Source organism: Hemitrygon akajei, chromosome 2 (genome assembly GCF_048418815.1).
Source record: "Hemitrygon akajei chromosome 2, sHemAka1.3, whole genome shotgun sequence".
NCBI classification, from domain to species: domain Eukaryota; kingdom Metazoa; phylum Chordata; class Chondrichthyes; order Myliobatiformes; family Dasyatidae; genus Hemitrygon; species Hemitrygon akajei.
Window position 1 is genome coordinate 12,226,211 of NC_133125.1, and position 25,268 is coordinate 12,251,478.

General features: G+C 41.8%; 2 protein-coding genes across 5 annotated transcripts in view; one reads left to right on the plus strand and one right to left on the minus strand.

Annotated features, from left to right (window-relative positions):
• The window catches only part of xrcc4 (X-ray repair complementing defective repair in Chinese hamster cells 4), a 375,216-nt gene extending 369,760 nt beyond the window's left edge, over positions 1–5,456 (minus strand). Inside the window, exon 1 of one of the 3 annotated variants that reach the window (XM_073067077.1) lies at positions 5,324–5,456. The gene's annotated coding sequence lies outside the window, so the exon portion shown is untranslated. The remainder of the gene's footprint in view (positions 1–5,323) is intronic. The other 2 variants (XM_073067085.1, XM_073067068.1) reach the window with 2 other exon arrangements.
• Positions 5,457–5,681: 225 nt separating this feature from the next.
• Positions 5,682–25,268, plus strand: part of tmem167a (transmembrane protein 167A) — a 43,267-nt gene continuing 23,680 nt past the window's right edge. Inside the window, exon 1 of one of the 2 annotated variants that reach the window (XM_073067097.1) lies at positions 5,682–5,838. In XM_073067097.1, coding sequence (XP_072923198.1) covers positions 5,836–5,838 — 3 coding nt within the window. In that variant the 5' untranslated portion in view covers positions 5,682–5,835. Of the gene's footprint in view, positions 5,839–5,941; positions 5,962–25,268 lie in introns of those variants that run through there. The other variant, XM_073067101.1, reaches the window with a different exon arrangement.

Sequence of the window (25,268 nt, forward strand, 5' to 3'; positions counted from 1 at the left end):
AAGAACCTATCAACCTCTGCCTTAAATATACCCATTGACTTGGACTCCAGAACTGTCTGTGGCAAGGAATTCCACAGATTCATCACCTTCTGGCTAAATAGATTTCAACTCATCTCTGCTCTAAAGGGATGCCCTTCTTCTCTGATGCTGTGCCCTCTAGTCCTAGACTCTCCCACTATTTGAAACATCTTGTTAATTACAGCTGATCTAAGTAGGTACTAAAAGCTGGTCAAAGAGGACCAAATTAGTGTTCAAACTACAAAGCAACAATGCAGTTACTGTAGGTCTGACATATAATCAGAAAATGCTGGAAACATTCTGCAAATCAGGTAGCAACCATAGGGAGATAAAATCTGAGTTAACATTACAGGTTAGTGACCTTCCTTCTGAAATCTCCAATTCTAGAAGACTGGTATATTATCTGAAAATGTTATTATCGGATAACATGATCCAAACATCAATTCTGGAATGGATCAATTATCTGTTAAACGTTTTTTAGCAGTTACATAACACTTTATAGTACTAATGACCAGGTTCAATTCTATCACAATCTGTAAGGAGTTAGTACATTTTCCAGTGACCACTTAGGTTTCTTCTGGGTGCTCCAGCTTCCAGATTCCAAAGATTTACAGTGTAAGTTAGGGTAAATAAGTTGTGAATATGCTATGTTGGTGCTGGAAGCACTTGCGGGCTGCCCCCAGCACATCCTCTTAAACTAAGTTGGTCGTTGACGCAAATGATGTATTTCACCATATGCTTTAACGTACATGTGATAAATAAAACTAATCTTAATTTTTTTCAACTTTACTTCCAATATAGATTAGATATAATGTTTAAATTCATTTATTAATCACATGTACATCAAAACTTGGAGTGAAATGCGTCAGTTGCTTTAACAAACAACACCATCCGAGGATGTGCTGGGGCCAGTTCTCAAGTGTTGCCACACGTTGCGACACAGAATGCCCACAATGGTCAATAGAACAATGCACAGCCAATCAATGTTCCCTCCAAGGTGAGTGCCTATGCATGCTACTAGCTCACAAAGGAATTTAAACTGTGTAAAAAAGGTTGTCACTCTCTACTTTGTTGGTATTTAAATACATTTCATGATAATACACAAACTCTTCCTGTTTCTAATGCAGACAGTGTCGACAACATGGAGTTTGCAAAGATTTATCTACAGATTTTAGAACTGGCTTACCTGTACTGATTTTATTGATGTGCACACATGTTGTTGTTGCTGGGCAAAAAATTGCACAGCGCAAGATTTTTGCGCAAACTGGTCATTACAAATTAGAGGAAACATTGCAGCCAATGTATGACAAGCAATGACAAGGTTATATATTAAAATCCCCAAACACTGTAGAAGCCTCCAAGTGGTAATAAACACTAATTATTGACATTCACAGATTAAGTTTCATGGTTTAATTCCAGATATTATTCAGATGGATAAAGCCTGATCACTACAACACACGTCACAATCTGAGACTGTGCAGATGCTGGAAATCCAGAAAAATACATACAAAGTGCTGGAGGAACAGAGCAGGTCAGGCAGCATCCATGAAGAGGTTTCTATCTCTGACCAGCTGAATTCCTCCAGATTTCCAAACTTGTTAAACACTATAAGATTTACCATAAGAATATCTTTGTACAACAAAAAAACTGAAATACAAATATATGGCATCAACAGAGAATATGGTAGTGTAGGGTAATGTAATGGGTGACAGATGACACATATTGTTCATAATAGGGACAGTGCTACATATTTCACAAATACTTTAAGAGATGGAGTCTGAAGTAATGACATCAGTGTAAGACGACTGCTTTTGGTTTGTTCGCAATGGAAGTAAAGGGTTACAGCTTTAGTTAAGCACATAAAACGACTCTCGCATGTATTATTCACAAAATCCTACAGTACATAGAACGTAGAACAGTACAGCACAGGAACAGGACCTTTGACCCACAATGCCACGCCAAACAAGCTACACGATGTCCGTATCACTCCATCGTCCTTATATCCATGTGTCTATCTAAAAGTCCCTTAAAAGCCTCTAATGTATTTGCCTCTACCACCATACCAGCAGCGCATTTCAGGTATCCACCACTCCCTGAGTAAAAAACTTGCTCCTCACATCCCCCTCTCATCTTCAATGCACACCCTCTGGTATTAGACGTTTCTACCCTGGGAAAAGATACTCCCTGTCTTCTTTAGCTATGTCTTTCATGATCTTAAAAACCCCTATCATATTTCCCCTCAGCCTCTGCCCCTCCAAAGAAAACACCCCATGTTTGTACAGCCTCTCATGATAGCACATGCCCTCTAAACCAGACAGCATCCTGGTAAACCTCTTCTGCACCCTCAACATCCCTCCTATAGTGGGGCGACCAGAACCCTATGTAGTACTCCAGGTGTAGCCTAACCAGAGCTCTATAAAGTTGCAACCTCTTGATTTTTGAAATCAATGCTTCAACTAATAAAAGCAAGCATTCCATAAGCCTTCTTAACCACCCTATCAACCTGTGTAGCCACTTTCACGGAGCTGTGAACTTGGACCCCAAGATCTCTCTGTTCAGCAACACTGTTAAAGGTCTTGCCCTTTGCCCTACCAAGATGCAATACCTCACAGTTATCTGGGTTAAACTCCATCTGCCTTTTCTCTGCCCATATCTGCAACTGATCTAGATCGCGCTGTATTCTTTGCCAGTCTTCTGCACTATCCACAACTCCAATCTCGGTATTATCCACAAATTTACTAACCCACCCATCGACATATTCATTTTCATTTATCTACATCACAAACAGCAGAGGTAGCAACACAGAACCCTGCAGAACACCACAAATTATAGACCTCCAGCTCGAATAAGTCCCTTTGATCACTACCCTCCACCTTCTAGGTACAAGCCAGTTCTGAATCCAAACAGCCAGTAATAAGCATAATTATAATTCTTCAATTATAGCTTTCTGAAAATCTGATATAAACTGATGGACTCGAGAAATATCAATATAACAAGTTCTGCAAACACTCTCTGCTGAGTTCCTGCTAAGAAATGTCCCTTTCAACTGAAATAGTTAAATCTGGGAAAAAAGGTTTACACTGAACTCGAAGAACATGGTAACCTTTCCACCAAATTTCTAATAATTACATGCTCTTTTCAAACGAGGAATGAATACAGCTTTCCTTTTATATGAGGACCTTTGCAAGTTTTGCATCTCCTGCAGATAGCTCTGTCATTCACTAAACTGTCGCAGATTGTTGACCTCAATTCCTTTCCCATTTGAACCAATTTCCTTAGATTTTAGCAATCCATTCATTTTGAAGAACTTTTTGAATGTCATTGTGACTTTTTTCAATCTATCTGAGAAAGAATGAGGATTTTGCTCCCAGGCAGATACTCTTCTCATTAGCTAGAAACACTCTCTTCAAAATGCTGGAGGAACTCAGCAGGTCAGGTATCATCTACGGAGAGGAAAAAAACAGTCGACATTTAAGGCAACTACCCTTCATCAGGTCTCGGCCTGAAAAGTCAACTGTTTATTTGTGAGTCCTAATAAAGGGTCTTTTGCCAAAAATGCCAACTGTTTATTCCTTCCCATAGATATTAGCTGACTTGCTGAGTTTCTCCAGCATTTTGTGTGTGTTACTCTGGATTTCCAGCATCAGTGCAATGTTTCATAAGATCCAGGCCTTGAAATTAGTATGATCCATTGGATAAAGAATAAGTGATTTGTGGTACAACATGTACAAACAAGCTGGAGGAACTCAGCAGGTCGGGCAGCCCGACCTGCTGAGTTCCTCCAGCTTGTTTGTATGTGTCGATTTGACCACAGCATCTGCAGTGTACTTTGTGTTTACGATTTGTAGTACAAGACTGTTTTATTCCCCTGAATAGTTACTATTAATTTTGGGCAGTATAAAAATTAATACAAATTGACTAATTTCAGATAATGTCTTCTGAATATTGTAAATTTGTTTTTGTTGTAAGCAGATATTCAACTTTTCAGCAAAAATAATCTCCATGAAAAAAAACTGACACAGCCAACAGAAACAAGAACAAAACCTGGCCAGGGATACAGCAATATGAGCTGGAGGGAGCTGAATAAGCACAGCTTGAGAACCAAAGGCTGGATTTTTGTTAAAGTGACACGCAAAGTAGCCAGAGACATTTTCCCAGGGTGGAAAAGACTAATACCACAGGATATAATTTTAAGGTGATTGCAGGAAGGTATAGTGGGGATGTCAAAGGTAAGTTTTTTACAGAGTGATGGGTGCATAGAACGTGCTGCCAGGGGTTGTGGTAGAGGCAGATGTATAGGGGACATTTAAGAAACTCTTAGATCAGCACATGAATGATAGAAAAATGGAGGGCTATGTGGTAGGAAAGGGTTAGATTGACCTTAGAGTAGGTTAAAAGGCTGGTACATCGTGGGGCAAAGGGCTTGTACTGTGCTGTAATGTTCAGTGTTCTAAAACCTGAACAATTGGGCATGTCACTTTTTTCAATATTCAAATTAGCTTTCAGAATTCAATTAGGTGTTACTAAGATGTTATTAAACTGGTAAGAATACAGAAAAGATGTACACAGACACCACCAGGTGACCTTATCAAATCATGAGGATTCTACGCATGGTGAATGTACTCAGTATTTTTCCAAAATTTGGTCATCAAGAACAGGAGGGCATAAATTGAAGGCTAGAGTGGAAGATTTTTAAGGGACCTGAAGGCATAAGATTCCTCATTATTCAGGGCATGAAGGTTACATGGGGAGAAGGCAGGAGACTGGGGCTGAGAGGGAAATGGATCAGTCATGATGAAATGGCAGATGGGGCCAAATAGCCTAATTCTGCTCCTATATCTTGTCTTTTAAGATCGTTTTTTAAATATATAGAAACGGTGGTATCGACGTGTTATGAACTGCAAGGGGAAGTAGTTGAGGCAGGTACAAGAACACTTTCTAAAAGCCACTTTGACCTGGATTGTAAAGGTTTAGAAAGCTATGGGCCAAAAGCTGGCAAATTGGACTAGCTTGGATGGGTCATCCGTCAGCAGTGACTAGTAGGGCCGAAGGGCCTGTTTCTATGATGTACGACTCTATGACAGGAATGATGGCTCGAATGGTCTTTCTACTTTTCGTATTTTCGAAGATTTATTGGCGTTCTCGATCTCAGAACAAGTCCTGTAGGCTGAAAACTTTCTGTCAAATACAAACTCCACCCCCGCCCTCTGGCTGAGGAATCACAGCCTAAAAGTCTGTGAGTTAATCAGCCCCGATGTAATTCAATGACCGCATTTCTGACAGCCACTTCAACTCCTGTTTGTACCTTTGATCGCCGTGCCAGAGGCGAGGGTTTCAGACGGTTAAATAGCCCTGACGGCCCCGTTCACATTTACCGCCGAGCTCTCACCGCAGCTGCTTCATCAAGCTTAATACGCAACTGCCAGCGTCCACCAATCATGCGATAGCTCCCACCGCTGGCGAACACCAATGCTGTCACAGTTTTCTTCGGCGTCCACCAATCCCGTCACAGTTCCCACCATCCTCCGCCAATCCTATCAGAGCTCATGAGGCCAGCAGTCACCAATCTGGTTACAGCATTTCCCCTTCCTCCGCCGGCTTTCACCAATCCCGTTTCAGCTCCTAACTCCTTCCACCAATTCCGTCACAGCTCTCTTCGCGATGACGTTTTACAGCGACTGAACGCTCTGCGGCGCGGATCGGCTAGAAGTCGGGACTTGTGTAAAACGTCATCATATTGTGGGGTTGCAATCGCAGCCCCGAGGAGAGGAACTTCCGGCTCTGGCGGAAATGTGATGTGGCTATGAAGTACGCAGGATGGTGAGTGAGGCTTCGTCATTTTCTCCTCAGGAAGGCCTGTGCAGCTTAATTCCGAGTTGGTGGTGGCACTGTAGTGTCGCCACCGCCAACCGTTTGGCTTAGTGTGTATTTTCGGTGGGGATGGTAGGTGGCATCGTCAGTGTGAGAGGTGGGAGCTTCCAGGGTGAAGGATGTTTCCTTAGTCAGGTTTATTATGTGTGTCGTAAAATGTGTTGTTTTGCAGCAGCAGTACAGAGCAGACATAAATTTACTATTGATTACAAAATAGATAGTTCATTTTGCAAAGTCATGAACACGAGATTCTGCAGAAGCTGGAAATCCAGAGGAACTCAGCAGGTCAAGCAACAGCTATGGAGGGGAATAAACAGCCGATGTTTCGGACCCATCATCAGGACCGGAAAGGAATGGAGCAGACCCCAGAATAGGAAGGTTTGAAGACTATAAGCTGGCAGGTGATAGGCGAGACCAGGTGAAGAGGAAGATGGGAGGATGAAGTAAGCTGGTAAGGAATAGCAAAGCAGTGTTCATAGTTTCAGGAATTTGATGGCGGAGGGAAAAAAGTTGTTTACCTCAGCAAGTAATGATGCTCCAAGGGGACCAATGCCCGACGCAGGAACTAAAGGCTGATAATTATGAGAGTTATTAGGTGCTATGCAATGTCGTTTTCTCGGGATCAATTACATTGCTACAAATACCACAATTATTTCGTTCTCCTTTACGCCTGTGCACAGGAAATGACATTAAACAATCTTAAATCTCGAATTTCAGGCTTTGATGATCTCCTTCCAGTTTTCTTGGTACAAGATTAATAAATGTACTGAAAACTCTGAATTGCCCAGCAGATGAGCTGGGAGGTGAACTCAGATAGTTTCTGGGCATAAATTAATGATTATTAGATAAAGCTATTAATATGCTTTACGCAGTTCTTAATTTTAGACTAGTCCTGTCATTTGTAAATGGTATCAGTACAGCATTTGACTGTTTTCTAATGTGTTCGTGGGCTACTTAATTTCCTTTAACACTACATGATAAATGTGTGCCAGTTTAGTCCAAAATTGCCTTTCTGTTTGTAATGGCCTTGCAGAGGTCGTAACTAGACTTCTGTGACTCTGGTTTGCCAGCCCTAAATGGCACTGATCTAGCCCTCGACATATTTGGCCCCCTATCATCAGGCAGAAGGTACAATAGCATTAGGACAAGAACTGTAAGAATGGGGAAGCGGCTTCTTCCCCTCAGGCTGTAAGATGACCGAACTCCCTGCCACCATCCAGGTCTCATCACATATGAAGCATCAGTAGCATTATACTGTTTACTTTTTAAAGTGTTGTAAATGCACCTTATTATTTGTTAATGTATTTGTAGTAGTATTACTTTGTGTGTTTGAATTATATGTTCTATGTTGTGCACCTTGATCCAGAGGAACTTTTGTCTCATTTGGAGGGAGACGTGTCTACAGTTGAATAACAGTAAATAAGAACTTTATTTTGATAAGTTTAAGGAATACAGTAAATATAAATAGATAAGATTAACTTGACTACGTGGACTAACAGGAAATGATAAAGTACTGTTGGTGGGTGGGGGTGGGGAGTTTGTGGGTGGAGGTTTTGATCAGCCTGACAGGTGGAAGAAATAACTATTTTTGTGTCTGGTGGTCCTGGCATGGATGCTACCTAGCCTCTTCCCTAATAGGACTGCATTTGTAAGCAGGGTGGGTGCGATCCTTCATAATATCAATGGCCTTTTTCTAGCACCTTTCTGTATATATGTCCTTGATGGCGAGTATAATTATGGGAGTTATTAGGTGCTATGCAGTGTCATTTTCTTGGGATCAATTACATTGTTACAAATGCTGAAGTTGAAAATGCTGAAATGCTAATGGTGCTGAAGTTACTGGCTTGGCCACAGTAATGCAGTTGAATGTATTCAGGTTCTGTTGTTGTAAATTGTCAGCATGGCCAAAATGTTATTAGTCGCAAGTCAGCCCATACCAGTTGGTTGTCTAGCTATATGCAGGCATGACTCCTTCATTCAATGAAGAGCTCTGAATGGAATTGACTATGTAACATGGAATATAACAACACAATACAGGCCCTTCAGCAAATAATGTTGAGCCGATCTTTTAATGTAAGACCAATCTAACCTTTCCCTTCCACCTAGCCCTCATTTTTCTTTCATCCATGTACCTATCTAAGAGACTCTTAAATGTCTCTAATTTATCTGTTTCTACCACCACCCCTGACACGGTGTTCCATGCACGCACCACTCTCTATATAGAGGGGGAAAAAAATCTACATCTCTCAGCCCCCCCCCCCCCCCATACTTTCCTCTAATCACCTTAAAATTATGCTCTCTTATATTCACCATTGCCACCCTGGGAAAAAGTCTCTGGCTGTCTATTCGATCTATGCCTCTTTATCATCTTTCAAATCACCTCTCGTCCCCTTTTCACTCCAAGGGAATAGCATTGTGCAATTATTAGCAGACAAGATTCGAGACTGTTTAGTGTCATTTCCTGTACACATGCTAGGAGAACAAAATAACTTTTACTTCGGATCTGATGCAAGCAACACAAGATAAAGAACACAATGATAATGAAAGCACTATACACAAATACATAAAAGCTTGTATACATTAATTTTATGTCCATAAAGTGACACTAGGCTTTATATAAGGTGACTGACAGGAAATAAAGGTGGAGTTTTGGATGGAGGTGTTGATCAGATGCTACATAGCCTCCTCCCTGATGGGAATGGGACAAACAGTTCATGAACAACTGATTTTAAGGCATCAGTGATCGGCGTTTACCTCTTCTCCTGTCAGTAGAAACAGTTCCATTGGGTTTCGTAGCTAAGCTACACATGAACACCAGGAGCTGGACTTGGTTGTCAGAGGCTATTTAAGATACACGTCATTGGGAGCATTTATAGGTAGTGGCAGCATGTCCCCATTACCACCTCGGCTATCCGGAGCTGGAGTCCTATCATCTGAAAGCACACACCCAATGATTCAGGAACAGCTTCATCCCCTCAGCCATCCGATTTCTGAATGGACGTTTGAAGACTATCGTACAACTTTTTAATTTCTATTTTTGTACTACATATTTATTTCTGTAATTCAGCCTTTTTCTATTATTATGTATTGCATTTACTGCTGCTGCAAAGACAAATTTCAAGTCATATGCTAGTGATATTAAACCTGATTCTGAATTTGGTTCAAGAACCTGATGGTTGAGGGGTAATAGCTGTTTCTGAACCTGGTGTTCTGGGTCCTGAACCTTCTGTACCACCTTGCAAGGCAGCAGGCGCCGATGGAGAACCTGGTAAGGCTCTGAAAACCTGTGCCAACCAACTGCCAGGAGTGTTCAGAGACATTTTCAATCTCTCATTGTTACAGTCAAAAATGTCCACTTGCTTCAGAAGGGCAACAATTATACCAGTGCCCAAGACGAGTACAGGTACTCCCCACTTGGAGTATTGTCAACAGTTTTGAGTCCCATGTCTCAGAAGGATGTGTTGTCATTGGAGAGTCCAGAGGAGGTTCACAAGGTTGATTCCAGGAATGAAGGGATTAACATTTGAGGAGAGTTTAGCAGCTTTGGGCCTGTTCTCACTGGAATTTAGAGGAGTGCAAGGGGATCTCATTAAAACCTACAGAATGTTGAAAGGACTGGATAGAGTGGATGTGGAGAGGATGTTTCCTCTGGTGGGGGTATCCAGAACTAGAGAGCACAGCCTCAAAATTGAGGGATGACCTTTTAGACCAGAGGTAAGGAGGTTTTTTTTGAGCCAAAAGTGGTGAATCTTTGGAATGCTCTGCGGCAGACTATGGTGGAGGCCAAGTCCATGGGTATATTTAAGGCAGAAGTTGATAGTTTCATGATCAGTCAGGGCATCAAAGGATATGGCGAGAAGGCAGGAGTACGGGATTGAGTAGGATTAGGGATCAGCCATGATGGAATGGTAGAGCAGATTTGATGGGCTGAATGGCCTAATTCTGCTCCTATGTTTTATAGCCCAAGAGTAGTGTGAGCTGCCTAATGACTATCGTCCAGTAGCGCACACAATAACAGAGATGAAGTGCTTTAAGAGATTGGTTATGGCTAGAATCAACTTGTGCCTCAGTAAGGACCTGGACCCACTGCAATTTGCCGATCACGATCTCCCTGGCTGCCATGTAGCTTGGATCATCTAGACAGTACAGATACCTAGTCAGAATACTGTTTATTGACGAGAGCTTAGCATTTAACACCATCGTTCCCACAGTTTTGAATGAAAAGCTCCAGACGTTGAGCCTCTTTACCACCTTCTGCAACTGAATCCTCGACTTCCTAATCAGAAGACCGCAGTCTGTGCGCATTGAAAGTAAAACCTCCGCCTCGCTGACAATTAGCATTGACGCACTTAACAATGTGTGCTTAGCTCACTGCTCTACTCTACACGCACAGCTCAAATACCATTTATAAAAATGCTGATGTTCCAACCATTGTTGGCAGAATCTCAGATGGTGAAGAGAGGGCATACGGGCGCAGGATAGATCAGCTAGTTGAGTGGCATATGATATTAAACCTGATTTGGATTCTGATTCCTGATGGCAGCAGCCATGAGCATACCTGTTTGGTGGGTCCTGGATGACAAAAGATGCTTTCCTGTGTGCTCTGTGTAGATGTGCTCAATGTCGGGAAAGGCTTTACCTGTGATGGACTGAGCTATATCCACTACATTTGTAGGATTTTCCATTCGGGGGCATTTTGTGTTTCTATTACCAGACTGATGTAACCAGTCAATATCCTCTCCACCAGAAGTTTATAGAAGTTTGCCAAAGTTAAAACGTTCACAGTATGTAACAAATGGCATTATTTACTTCAATACAGTACTCAGAATTGACAATGCTTTCTTTGAATTGCATTTCTATAGTGGGAGCCACCTCTGCATGTTCAAATTCCTTGGCTGGGGCAAATTAATTGATATAATATCAATCCGTTAATTCAAGTCACATTAGTGCAAATTACTGGATCTTATTGCTCAAATCCTGGATTGATGCAGGGCAGTTAACACAACCCCATTTGGCTTTTAGTCTGTGGCCCATTTACAGATTGCTAAACTGAAGACAACTACTTGCTTCAATTAATATATGCTATACTTACATAACTCCAGAATAATCCCTAACATTCCTGTCCTACAGAAGCAAAGGGCTTTGTAATGCCAAAGAGGGCCAGATGTAATGGTTGATGCTGTTCCCTGCATTCTTCAGAAATGCTGGATGATGAGGAACCCTTCCCTCATGAATAGTGCATTTTCTTTATCACATGTAGGCCTGGGAGGCAGAGGAATAATCTGTAAGGTTAGACTTTACAAACCTTATAAAAACAACAAAAAGTTGAGTTTATTATCATATGCATAATGCAGAGGGCGAGCAAAAGTTCAGCGCTGATTGCTGTCAGAGAAGGAATCTGTGAGTGGCCTATAGCTGTGTGGCTCACTATGGCTTTTCTGCCTCGTGGTGTTCCTCTCTTTTGATGAATGTCAGTGATACTGGAGGATGGGATCATGGTTCTTTGTGGATTGGACTATTAAGTTTATTGACTGGACTTTTTCAGACCTATGGTTTTTATGTTCTGTGATTTATCACCCATTCCTTTTCCACTTGTCCGAGGGGAGGCTGTTTGGGCATTAATGTTCTGTTAGATTTTTTTTGTGTGGTGGAGGGATTAGGGTATTTTGGGGTTGATGTTCTTGTTCCATTTTGTGTGGGGAGAGGGTGTTTGGGGATGAACCGGGATCCCTTTGTGCAATTGGGGGTGGGGTTGGGTTTGATGTTTCTCGCTGAATGAATTTCATGTTCTTTCTTTGTTTTGTGGCTATCTGGAGAAGACAAATTTCAGAGTTGTATATGGATACATGATAAATGAACCTTTGAACTTTTGTACATGTGTGCACCAATGCAGTGGAAAAACTTGTAGCAGCATCACAGGCACATTGCATCATATAAGCAGTATTAAACACAAGCAAATTAAATATAAATTATTAAATGACAAGAGAAACACAATTAGAACAAAAAGAAGTAAATCGTAGCACTAACAATCAAGAGTGGTCATAGTGTTTCTAAATTGTGTGATTGGGGTTGTGCTATGGTTGGTTGAAGGTAAATCACTGTTCTTGAATCTTGTGATGTGGGATTTGAAGGTTCTGTACCTCTTTTCCAATGGAAGTTGGACAAAGCTGGTATGGTGCAGATGGTGGGTTCTTTGGATATTGCTTTATTGTGGCAGTGCCTCCTGTAGATTCAGTGATGTGCCCGAAGGATGAGCTTCACATAGAGAATGCAAGTTTGAGTGGGTAGGCAGCTGTTGTGGGTGGAATTGTTTTTGAAGCTGGAGGATACAAGGCAGATGTTAAAAATATTTGCCATGTGGTTAATGGGGCAGCTGTAGACTGCAAGAAGACATCAATAGACCAGTTAGGTGGACCAAAAATTAACAAGTGGAATTCCAGTCCAAGTAAAGGTGCAGTGCTGGTGATTGCTGTGTTGGAAGTCAAAAATATGGCTCAAAAATGGGCCATATTGCAGGTTTCACTAACGCAAAGCAACATCATCTGCTCTTGCCAAGAGAAATGTGTGGAAGAAGGGTCCTGGTACAGGTTTTAACTCGGACAATTCCTTTCCTCTCACAAATACTTGAGCTTATCCAGCAGAGTGTTGCTTAAAATATGTTTGTTTATTTACCTTTCTGCACATAAAATCCATGACTGAATCTTATTCCTTAGCTTAAAATTTGGGGTAGTGATTTGTGAATTTTGTAAAGGCAAGTTTCCGTAACTTGAATGGCTTTAACTTGGGGTTTCCCAGAAAAGGTTTTGGGAAACTAGACTAGAGAAAGTAGAATAAATAGTTGGATATGGGGAGATTTGGGAGAATCTGGGAGTTCAGGTGCTTGAAATAAATAGATATGAAGCACTGGAGATTCGGCGGGGTTGGGGGAGTGGGTGTCTTTATTAAGAAGGGTAAAGAGATTAAAAACTGTGAGATCGTGGCTTAACATTGTTGTACCATAAGTTGAGTAGTGCTTACAGTTATGCTCACTTATGTAAAGGTATGGTGTTGGAACAGGGAGTGAAATTATTAACAAATAAGAGAAAATCCGCAGGTGCTTGAAATCCAAGCAACACACACAAAATGCTGGCGGAATTCAGCAGGTCAGTCAGCGTCTTTGAAAAAGAGTAAACAGCCGAAATTTCAAGCTGAGATGCTTCATGAGGACAACAAGTGTTTTGCTAGAATTAAAACATTCTATGATTGGGTACACTGGATTACTTTCTTTGAGTAGAGGGTGCAAAGGGAAGATTTAATAAAGATGTAGGACTAGGTAAGACTAGTGGGAAAGGTAGGTTACTCATGGAGAGAGTGACCTAACATGCTGGAGGAGCTCAACAGGCCAGGCAGCGTCAATGGAAAAGATTAAACAGCCGATGTTTCGGGCCAACACCTCTCATCAGTCCGAATAAAGGATCTTTGCCCACAACGTCAACTGGTTACTCTTTTCCATAGATGTTTCCTGGCCTGCTGAGTTCCTCCAGCATTTTGGGTGTATTACTTTGATTTCCAGCAGTTGCAGATCTCTTGTTTATGATTGGTAGATCAGAAATTTTGAAATGAGGTGAGGGGAGAAGCAAAAATGTGCTTGTAGTAGATATCTTTGAATCATTTAAAGTGCGCACCTATTCCTTGGTGTATTTCTTCTGATGAATAAATAGGTTCTGAAAAGCTCTAAATAGCCTATTGTTAGCTGGCATGGGTACCATGGATTAAAAGTCTTCCTCCTTTACTACAAATGACTGATTCCACAAATTGGGCAAATTTCCACTCGGTAATGTGGAAGTTAGTGTTGTAGATGCGAAGGAGAAGCTTGGCTTAAAATGAAGCTATACTTGTTGAACATTGCAACCAGAATGTTTATTGTCTGTGCTTGGTTTTCTGGTCCATTTCTTGGTATCACGAGGAACCCAAATGGCAGTGTTGGTATGCATCCAATTTAGGAAAAAGTCTTAAAAGAATCATTAGTTTGACACTTGTGGGTGAAGTGGTTGTGATTACTTTGCACTTTTGTGCTAGGTTGTGTCAATGTGCATAGAACTGCTGGTTGTTGAATTGTCCTTCACAATTTATTTGGACCTGTAGCGATGTGTAACCTAGAAACACCAGTAAACAGAAAAAAAACTTGGCATAATAGTTTCCATAAAAAGAATAGCCCTTTCTAACATACTAAACTGGGGGATTTTGAGTTGGATTGAGCACAATGTCAAAATCCCAAAATGCATCTAGACTTTTCAGAAGAATGAGGGCCTGCTTTATTTTCCAAAATGTTGCTTTATTTCAAACCATTACCTTGTTTAGACGCTGAAAGTGCTAGCATATCTTGAAGTTTGTCAAATAGTAATCTTTTTTTCACAAGATACTTTCTCTTCAAAGTTGCAGAACAATTATAGCTTCTTTGAATATTGTTCAGACTCTGCTGAAGTAATAAGCTCTGAAAATGAGGTAAATGTCAGATCTAGTTCATAGTGACACAGCACAGAAACAGGCCCTTCAGCCCAACTCATCTATGCCAACTGATGTGCTTTCATGTGCTAATCCCATTTGACTCATATCCCTCTAAACCTTTCCCATCCATAAACCTGTCCAGATGTCTTTTAATCATTGTAATTGTACCCAGCTCTGCCAGTTTGTATGTCAGCTTATTCCACACCTTTTGTGCCGATGATCACATTGATCATTAAGGGATCCTATTCTCTCCCATTTGTCCTTTTGTTCTTGGTATCCTAATCAAATCTCTTGGGATTTTCATTTGGTCCTGTTTATGCTGTCCAGATTTTCGTATCTAGTGTACGCTTTCATTTCTTATGAATGATTTGCCTGATCCCATCTGGATACACTTGACCCTTGCTTCCTTTTTCCTGACAAGAGTGTCAATACCCCTCATCGGCCAGGGTTGTATAATCCTGTCAGCTTTGCCCCTTATTCTAACAGGAGCTTGCTGTCTCCGAGCACCTTCATCTCACTTTTGAAAGTCTCCTACTTACCTACCCAATCAACCTTTGCAAGTTGCTGTGTAAGACCATCAATATAATTAACGTTACTGATTATTACCTGAGTCGAAGGAAAAGGTTGAATAGGTTAGGGCTTTATTCGCTGGAACATAGGAGAATGATGGGAGATTTGATAGAGGTATACAAAATTGAGGGTTATAGATAGGGTAAATGTATGCAGGCTTTTCCCTCTGAGGTTTGGTGAGACAAGAACTAGAATTAGAATCAGGTTTATTATCACTGGTATGTGTCATTAAATTTGTTAACTTAGCAGCAGCAGTTCAATGCAATACATAATAATAATAATAATAAGTAAATCAATTACAATATTTATATATTGAGTAGATTAAAAATACTTGCAAAAACCAGAAATAATCTATATTTAAAGAGTGAGGTAGTGTTCATGAGTTAAATGTCCATTTAGGAACCGTCTGGCAGAGGGGAAGAAGCTGTGCCTGAATTGCTGAGTGTGTGTCTTCAGGCTTCCGTACCTCCTAACTGATGGTCATAAGTTAGGGGTAAAAGGTGAAATATTTAAGGGGAACATGAGGGAGAACTACTTCACTCAGGGTGGTGCAAGTGTGGAACAAGCTGCCAGCAGAAATGGTGGATGCGGGTTCAATTTCAGCATTTAAAAGAAGTTTGGATAATTACATGGACTGCAGGGGTATGGAGGGCTATGGTCCCGGTGTGGGTCGATGGGATTAAGCAGAATAATAGTTTGGCATGGACTAGATGGAGCCAAAGGACATGTTTCTGTTGTGTGGTTGTGTAGTGCTCTGTGACTCTAGTCCCATTGTCTTCCCCTACTAACACTTCATCCACTTACCCAAGAGGAGGTTGAGAGTTCTCATCTACATATTGCTTAAGAAATCTTCCCAAAGCATGTCTAATCCCTTTAGCTCTGTGGCAGGTCCAGCTAATGTTGGGTAAATTAAACTCACTGATGTTACAACCGTATTATTCCTAGAGCCATCTGCGATTTCTCTACATATTGGCTTCACTGACTGTTGGGGGGGGGGGGGTCTTTTGTACAGTCCCATGACACACCCCCTTCTTATTCCAAGTTCTACCCATATAGCCTCATTGGATTTTCTTCATATTATCCTGTGTCAGTGGTTCAAGCTGAGTACCACAGCCAATATAGTACATGATAACTGAGAAAGACAACAAAAGTCACAATCACAGGCTCACCATCATTCAATCACAGGCACCACTGAGGACATTTTCAAGAGGCAATGCCTCTGGCAGAGTGGAGTGACAAAGTAACCTCTTGCTCAATGTCAGCAAGGCCAACCAGTCGTCATCATCAGGGGATCAAAGGTGGAGCAAGTCTGTTACCATTTCAGAAGACATGTCTTGGGCCAGTAAATAAGTGTAATTATGAGGAAAGTACAGCAGCACCTCTACTTATGAAGATTCAGCATGACATCTACAACTTTGACAAACTTCTATACATGTGTGGTGGAGAGCTTATTGACTAGTTGCATCAGCCTGACTTAAAAGCACAAATGCCTTTGAACAGAAAATCCTGCAAAATGTAATGGGTATGGCCCAGTCCATAACAGGTAAAGCCCTCCCCACAGATCTACACAGAGGGTTGTCACAGTATAGCAACATCCATCACCAGGGACAACCAACCAGGTCATGCTCCCTTCTCGCTGCTGCCATCAGAAACCTCAAGACTCATATCACCAAATTCAGGAACAGTCATTACCCCTCAATCATCAGACTCTTGAATCAAAGGGCATATTTGAAGATAGACCATAAGATATAGGAGAATAATTATGCAATTTGGCCCATCATCTGCTCTGCCATATTATCATAGCTGATCCATTTTCCTCTCAACCCAAATCTGCTTTCTCCCCATGATCCTTCATGCCCTGACTAATAAAGAACCTATCAACCTCTGCCTTGTATACCCAATGACTTGGTCTCCACAGCCACATGTGGCAATGAATTTCACATTCACCACTCTCTGGCTAAAGAAATTCCTTCTTGTCTCCGTTCCAATAGACATCTCTCTATTCTGAGGCTGTGCCCTCAAGTCCTTGACTTCCCCCACCCCCACCGCAGGAATGATCCTATCCACATCCACTCTATCAAGGCCTTTTGGTATTTGATAGGCTTCAGTGAGATCCCCTGAATTTTTGTGAGTACAGGCTGAGAACCATCAATTGGTCCTCATCCAGAATCCCTTTCATTCCCAGAATCATTCTCGTGAACCTTCTCTGAGCCCTCCTTTCTTGGCTCTAAACTGCTCACAATACTCCAGGTGAGTCTTTACCAGCGCCTTATAAAGTTTCAATATTACATCCTTGTTTTTATATTCTAATCTTGTCGAAACAAATGCAAATATTGCATTTGCCTTCCTCACCACGGACTCAGCCTATAAATTAACTTTTAAGGAATCCTGCACGAAGACTCCCAAGTCCTTTTGGCAGACAGTCAGACATACTTTATTGATTCCGAGGGAAATTTGGTTTTGTTACAGTCGCACCAACCAAGAATAGTGTAGAAATATAGCAATATAAAACTTGCCAATTTTTAAATTTTCTCCCTATTTAGAAAATAGTCTACTCTTTTATTTCTTCTACCAACGTACGTGACCATACACTTCCCAGCACTGTATTCTGTTTGCCAGTTCTTCACCCATTCTCCTGATCTGTCCAAGAAAGTCTGCAGCCTCAACACTACCTGCCCCTCTACTTATCTTCGTATCATCCGCAAGCTTGGCTACAAAGCCATTAATTCCATCATCCAAATCATTGATATATAACATAAAAAGAAGTGGTCTCAACACAGACCCCTGTAGAACACCACTAGTCACCAGCAGCCAACCAGAAAAGGCTCCCTTTATTCCCACTCTTTGCCTCTTGCCAATCAGCCAATGCTCTAACCACGCTAGTGTCTTTCCTGTAGTACTATAGGCTCTTGTTAAGCAGCCTCTTGCGGCATTTCTGAAAAGGCCTTCTGAAAATCTAAGTGCGCAAATTCATCAATTCTCCTTTGTCTATCCTGCTTGTTACTTCAAACAATTCCAACAGATTTGCTAGGCAAGATTTACCCTTAAGAAAACCATGCTGACTTCGGCCTATTTTATCATGTGCCTCCAAGTACCCCAAAACCACTTCCTTGACTATTGACTTCAACATCTTCCCAACCACTGAGGTCAGACTAACTGGCCTATAATTTCATTTCTTCTGCCTCTCTCTCCTCTCTTGAAGAGTGGAGTGACATTTGCAACTTGCCAGTCCTCCAGAACCATGCCAGAATGTATTAATTCTTAGAAGATCATTTACCAATGCCTTCGCAATTTCTTCAGCCATCACATTCAGAACCCTGAGGTGTACACCATCTGATTAAGATGATTTATCTACCTTCAGAGCTTCCAGTTTCCCAAGCAACTTCTCTCTAGTGATGGCAACTGACACTCTCAAACTTCTAGCATACTGCTAGTGTCTTCCACAGTGGAAAAGTAATGCAAAATACTTATTCGGTTCATCTGCCATTTTCTTGTCTTCCATAACTACCTCTCCAGTATCATTTTTCAGCGGTCTAGTAGCTACTCTTGATAACTGTTCCTAAAACCTATGAACACTTTCAAGAACTCCATCTCATGTGCTCAATATTTATTGTTTATTAATATTGTTTATTATTATTAATCTGAGGCCACAAACCAGGCACGCCCAGGATCCTCTTCAGTTTGCGTATAAGGAGAAGGTGGGAGTGGAGGATGCTGTCACGTATTTGCTGCACAAAACACTCTCTCACCTAGATGGGGTCAGTTGTGCTGTGAGGATTACATTCCTTGACTTCCCTAGTGCCTTTAACACCATCCAGCCCAAGATCTTAAGGCACAAACTAACGGAGATGGGAGTAGACTCTCACATGGTGGATTGGATAGTGGACTACTTGACAGATAGACCTCAGTATGTGCGGTTGGGAGACTGTAGGTCTGACACGGTGGTAAGCAGCACAGGGGCGCCGCAGGGAACCGTACTCTCTCCGGTCCTGTTCACCCTGTACACATCAGACTTCCAATATAACTCGGAGTCCTGCCATGTGCAAAAGTTCGCTGATGACACGGCCATAGTGGGGTGTGTCAGGAATGGACAGGAAGAGGAGTATAGGAAACTGATACAGGACTTTGTGATATGGTGCAACTCAAACTACCTGCGTCTCAATGTCACCAAGACCAAGGAGATGGTGGTGGACTTTAGGAGATCTAGGCCTCATATGGAGCCAGTGACCATTAATGGAGAATGTGTGAAGCAGGTTAAGACCTACAAGTATCTGGGAGTACAGTTAGACGAGAAGCTAGACTGGACTGCCAACACAGATGCCTTGTGCAGGAAGGCACAGAGTCGACTGTACTTCCTAAGAAGGTTGACGTCATTCAATGTCTGTAGTGAGATGCTGAAGATGTTCAATAGGTCAGTTGTGGAGAGCGCCCTCTTCTTTGTGGTGGCGTGTTGGGGAGGAAGCATTAAGAAGAGGGACGCCTCACGTCTTAATAAGCTGGTAAGGAAGGCGGGCTCTGTCGTGGGCAAAGTACTGGAGAGTTTAACATCGGTAGCTGAGCGAAGGGCGCTGAGTAGGCTACGGTCAATTATGAATAACTCTGAACATCCTCTACATAGCACCATCCAGAGACAGAGAAGCAGTTTCAGCGACAGGTTACTATCGATGCAATGCTCCTCAGACAGGATGAAGAGGTCAATACTCCCCAATGCCATTAGGCTTTACAATTCAACCGCCAGGACTTAAGAACTTTTTAAAAGCTATTATTAATGCTTTTTGAGATAGTGATTTAGATGCATATCATATTTTTTTACTGAGTTATGTATTGTATGTAATTAGTTTTGCTACAACAAGTGTATGGGACATTGGAAAAAAGTTGAATTTCCCCATGGGGATGAATAAAGTATCTATCTATCTATCTATTATTATTTTTTCCTTCTGTGTTTGCACAGTTTGTCTTTTGCATATTGTTTGTCTATCACTAAGGACACTCACCAACTAGCACACACCCTCTTCTCATTTGTACCACCGGGAGCCTGAAGAGCTGCACTCAGTGATTTAGAAACAGCTTCTTTCTCTTCGCCATCAGATTTACACACAGTTCATGAACTTTTCATGCCATTTCTGCTCTGTTTATTTTGTATAGTAATTTCATGTCTTTGCATTGTACTGCTGCTGCAAAACAGCATATTTCATGTCATATCACGTCGGTGATAATAAACCTGATTCTGGTCAAGGTTTTAACTTCAGCACATGCATGGAGAAACATTTGGCCTCCTGTCCTTTCTCACACATCCCTACCATAGATTCTGCCTGACTTGCTGAATTCCTCCGGCACTTTGTGTGTGTTGCTCAAAATTTCTGGCATATGTAGAATCTTTTCTGTTTCCATTGTACTGTCCTGCTGAAAAGAGTTGAAGGTCGGCATTTGACATATCTTTACCACAAATGCTTCCAATCTTGGCATTTACATTCTTGTAAAAGTATTCATCTGCTTCTTGTCTTCACCCACCATCCATCACAGATTTATCAGCCGTTATTTTGTGGCCCTTTATCTCCTCTTCATTATTTTTCCTTTCCAGAGTTTAATCAGCTTTAAGAGGAGAGATTAGCTTTATGTCACATGCACTCCAAAACATAGTGAAATGTGTCATTTGTATCAAATCAATGAGGTTTATGCTTGCAGTTGCCGCACTTCTGCCAACATACTTGCCTATGGAAGTATGGAATGTGGAGGGAAATGGGAGAAGCTGGAGGAAACCCATGCAGTCACAGGGAGAACAGACATGCTCCTTACATACAGTGGCAGAAATTGAACCCCTGATCTTGTAGCTGGCACAGTAAAGAGATTGTGCTAACTACTACACTATTGCACAACATTAATACCTAATGTTCTTCACATTGTGATTCATTCTTCACCATAATTTCTGTTCATTGTCTGGGTAAATATTATCAGGCATTGCTTTAACTGTTTTCTTTGTACTTTGTACAAGCTGCTGATCCATTTCACGATACTTCAGGGTGAGAATCCATTTGGTAGATGTTTGATATTTCTCTTCAAGGAACACTTGGGTAAATCACCTGCATTACTGGTGGTTGGAATTGTTTTGCACTTTTGCTGTGCTGTTGTTGAAGATGGGTATGTACTTGGAGCTGCTGGCCATTTTGAATTGTCTAGCACAATGTAAACGGGAAGAATACGGGTATTAAAGTTCCCAGAGAAGGCCAATTCTAACTTTCTAATTTGTAGAGCAAACACAAGGAAATCTGCAGATGCTGGAAATTCAAACAACACACACAAAATGCTTGTGGAACACAGCAGGCCAGGCAGCATCTATAAGGAGAAGCACTGTCGACGTTTCGGGCCAAGGCCCTTCATCTGGACTAACTGAAAGGAAAGATAGTAAGAGATTTGAAAGTAGTGGGGGGAGGGGGAAATGCGAAATGATAGAAGACCGGAGGGGGTGGGATGAAGCTAAGAGCTGGAAAGGTGATTGGTGAAAGTGATACAGAGCTGGAGAAGGGAAAGGATCATGGGACGCACATCTGCCTTCACCCCATCCACCCACCACCCCACTCGGGATAGGGTTCCCCTTGTCCTCACCTACCACCCCACCAGCCTCCAGGTCCAACGTATAATTCTCCGTAACTTCCGCCACCTCCAACAGGATCCCACTACCAAGCACATCTTTCCCTCCCTCCTCTTTCTGCTTTCTGCAGGGATCGCTCCCTATGCGACTCCCTTGTCCACTCGTTCCCCCCCCCCCCCCCCCATCCCTTCCCACCGATCTCCCTCCTGGCACTTATCCTTGTAAGCAGAACAAGTGCTACACCTGCCCTTACACTTCCTCCCTCACCACCATTCAGGGCCCCAGACAGTCCTTCCAGGTGAGGCAACACTTCACCTGTGAGTCGGCTGGTGTGGTATACTGCGTCCAGTGCTCCCGGTGTGGCCTCTTATATATTGGTGAGACCCTACGCAGACTGGGAGACCATTTCGCTGAACACCTACGCTCGGTCCGCCAGAGAAAGCAGGATCTCCCAGTGGCCATACATTTTAATTCCACGTCCCATTTCCATTCTGATATGTCTATCCATGGCCGCCTCTACTGTCAAAATGAATCCAAACTCAGGTAGGAGGAACAACACCTTATATACTGGCTGGGTAGCCTCCAACCTGATGGCATGAACATTGACTTCTCTAGCTTCCGTTAATGCCCCTCCTCCCCTTCTTACCCATCCCTGACATATTTAGTTGTTTGCCTGTTCTCCATCTCCCTCTGGTGCTTCCCCCCCCCCCCCCCCTTTCTTTCTCCCGAGGCCTCCTGTCCCATGATCCTTTCCCTTCTCCACCTCTGTATCACTTTTGCCAATCACCTTTCCAGCTCTTAGCTTCATCCCACCTCCTCCGGTCTTCTCCTATCATTTCGCATTTTCCCCTCCCCCCACTACTTTCAAATCTCTTACTATCTTTCCTTTCAGTTAGTCCTGACGAAGGGTCTCGGCCCGAAACGTCGACAGTGCTTCTCCTTATAGATGCTGCCTGGCCTGCTGCGTTCCACAAGCATTTTGTGTGTGTTGTTTCTAATTTGTAGATTGCCTTGTTATCAGTATGGAGTTTATCATTTATTGCATTGTATAATTTGATCTGTGTAAGACAAGCTTTGCACTTTAGCTTGGTGCATGTGACAATAATCAACCAATACCAAACCCTGTATGCTTACTCTTATGTAACAGAAATGACACCACAGAAAGTCAAAGTACTTAACTCTACATCACTACAAATTGATGGCAAGCAGACATATCTGACATGCCTTTTAGTGTAAGCATTCTAGTCTGCCCTCCAAGTTGTTTGTCTTTAACACTGCTAACCCATCCATTAACATTAAGTCACAGTAGTTGCTTTCCAAAGAATGCCCAAGCTTGAGTTTGCATAAATAAAAGAACAATTGGTGATTTAAAAAAAAGTTAATGTGAATAATTTATCAGGCATTGTCCTGATGAAATAATTCTGTAAAATACAAAGCATTTGTCCTATTTCAGTTTTGCACATTTCCCACAATCTCCATGTATTTTTAAACTCTTCTGAAAAGATCAAGACATGCATCATGTCTTGGCCAACAAATGTTGGTTGGATTGGTTCTTGACTTCGTTGGATTGTTAATATCTTCTGACATCCCAGGCTTTCATTTTAATGTTCAAGAGAGCAAAATAATGCCACTGCAGAGTCATATAGAAGTGAGCCCTTCAGCTAAATCCATGCTGACCTAGGTCCCTTCAGAGTTAGTCCCATTTGGCCTATATTCCTCTAAATCAGGGGTTCTGAACCATTTTTTATGGATGCATGGACCCCTACCACTAACAGATGGGTCCGTGGACCCCAAGTTGAGAACCCCTGCCAAAACCTTCCTTATCTATGAACAGATCTAAAGTTTTTTTTTTGAACATTGTAATTATGTTCATCTTCACCACTTCCTCTGGCAGCTTCTTGTTAAATGGTCACACCACCCCCTTTTTAGAAAAACTTGCCCCTCAGATACTCTATAAATCTTTCCCCTCTCACTTTAATGTGTGCTGTCTAGTTTTAGACTCCATTAATCTGGGAGGGGGGAGATTGACAATACACCTTATTTAAGGTTCCTTATGATTTTATAAACATCTCTAAGGTAACTCCTTGGCCTCCATTGCTCTAAGAAAAATCGTGTCCATCTGATATCTCCTAAAACTCATGACCTCCAGTTCCAGCAACATGCTTGTGACCCCTCCTTTTTGTTAAGCTTATTGGCATGTTTCCTACAGAGTATCAACCAGAACTGCACACAGTATTCCAGGTGCTGCCCTACCAACATCATCTACAACTATGATGTGACATCCCAATTCTTGAACTCAGTGCCCTATCTGATGAAAGCAAGCATGCCAGATGCCTCTTTCACCATCTTGTCTCTACTATCAGGGTACTAGTACTTGTCAGGTTCTAGTACAAGTTCTTCCTGTGTTACAACATTCTCCAGAGTCCTGTTACTCACGGTCTCAACTACTCTGGGTTAACTTCACAAGATGTGTCACTTCACGCTTATCTGTACAGTTAAGTGTCATCTGCCAGTTTCTCCCATGTTCCCAGTTGATCCAGATCTTGTTGTAACCTTGGACAAACTTTACTGTCCATCACACCACCAATTTTGGAGTCATCTGCACACATACTAATCATGCCACCTACATTCTCATCCAGGTTGTTGTTATAAACAACAACAAGCAGTCCCTGCAGTACACCACTGATCATGATCACAGGCTTCCTATATAACTTGAGGGAAGTTTGTAGCTTGTGATTACTGTAGTCCAGTTGGGGCTGTAAACCACAGCAGAATACAGACAAATCTTGACTTGAGGAGAGAGTTGGTGAGCAGATGTACAGACAAGAGATATTGGCTTGGGGGCAAGTCAAACCAGAAGAGGGAGGAAGTAGAGGCAAGGAGGCAAATGCAATGCTAGCATTCATTTCAAGAGAACTAGAATATAAAAGCAAGGATGTAAGCTAGCCAATAGTATTAAAGAGGATACCAAATGTTTCTTCAGATGCTTTAAGTGTGAAAAAGAGGTGAGAGTGAATATTGGATCATTGGAAAGCGACGCTGGAGAGATAGTAATTGGGGACAAAGTGTTTTGCATCATTCTTCGCTGTTGAAGACACTAGCAGTTTGGTGGAAATTCCAGAGTGTCAGAAGTGTGTGAAATTAATATTATTAGGGAGTACTTGGGAAACTGAAATCGCTGAAGGTAGATAAATCAACAGGACCAGATGGTGTGCACCCCAGGGTTCTGAAAGAGGTGGCTGAGCTATTAGTAATGATTTTTCAAGAATGACCGGATTCTGAAATGGTTCTGGAAGACTGGAAAATTGCAAATGTCACTCCACTATTCAAGAAGGGAGAGAGGCAGAAAAAGGAAATAGGCCGGTTAGTCTGACCTCAGTGGCTTGGAAGATGTTGAAATCGATTGTTAAGGGTGTGGCTTGGGAGCACTTGGAGGCACATGATAAAATATGTCATAGTCAGCATGGTTTCTTCAAGGGAAAATCTTGCCTGACAAATCTTGAAATTCTTTGAAGAAATAACAAGTAGGATAAATAAAGGAGAATCGTTAATATTGTGTACTTTTCAGAATCAGGTTTATTATCACCGGCATGTGACGTGAAGTTTGCTAACTTAGCAGCAGCATTTCAATGTAATACATAATCTAGCAGAGAGGAAAAAACAATAAATAATAAACAAGTAAATCAATTGCGTATATTGAATAGATTTTTAAAATGTGCAAAATCAGAAATAC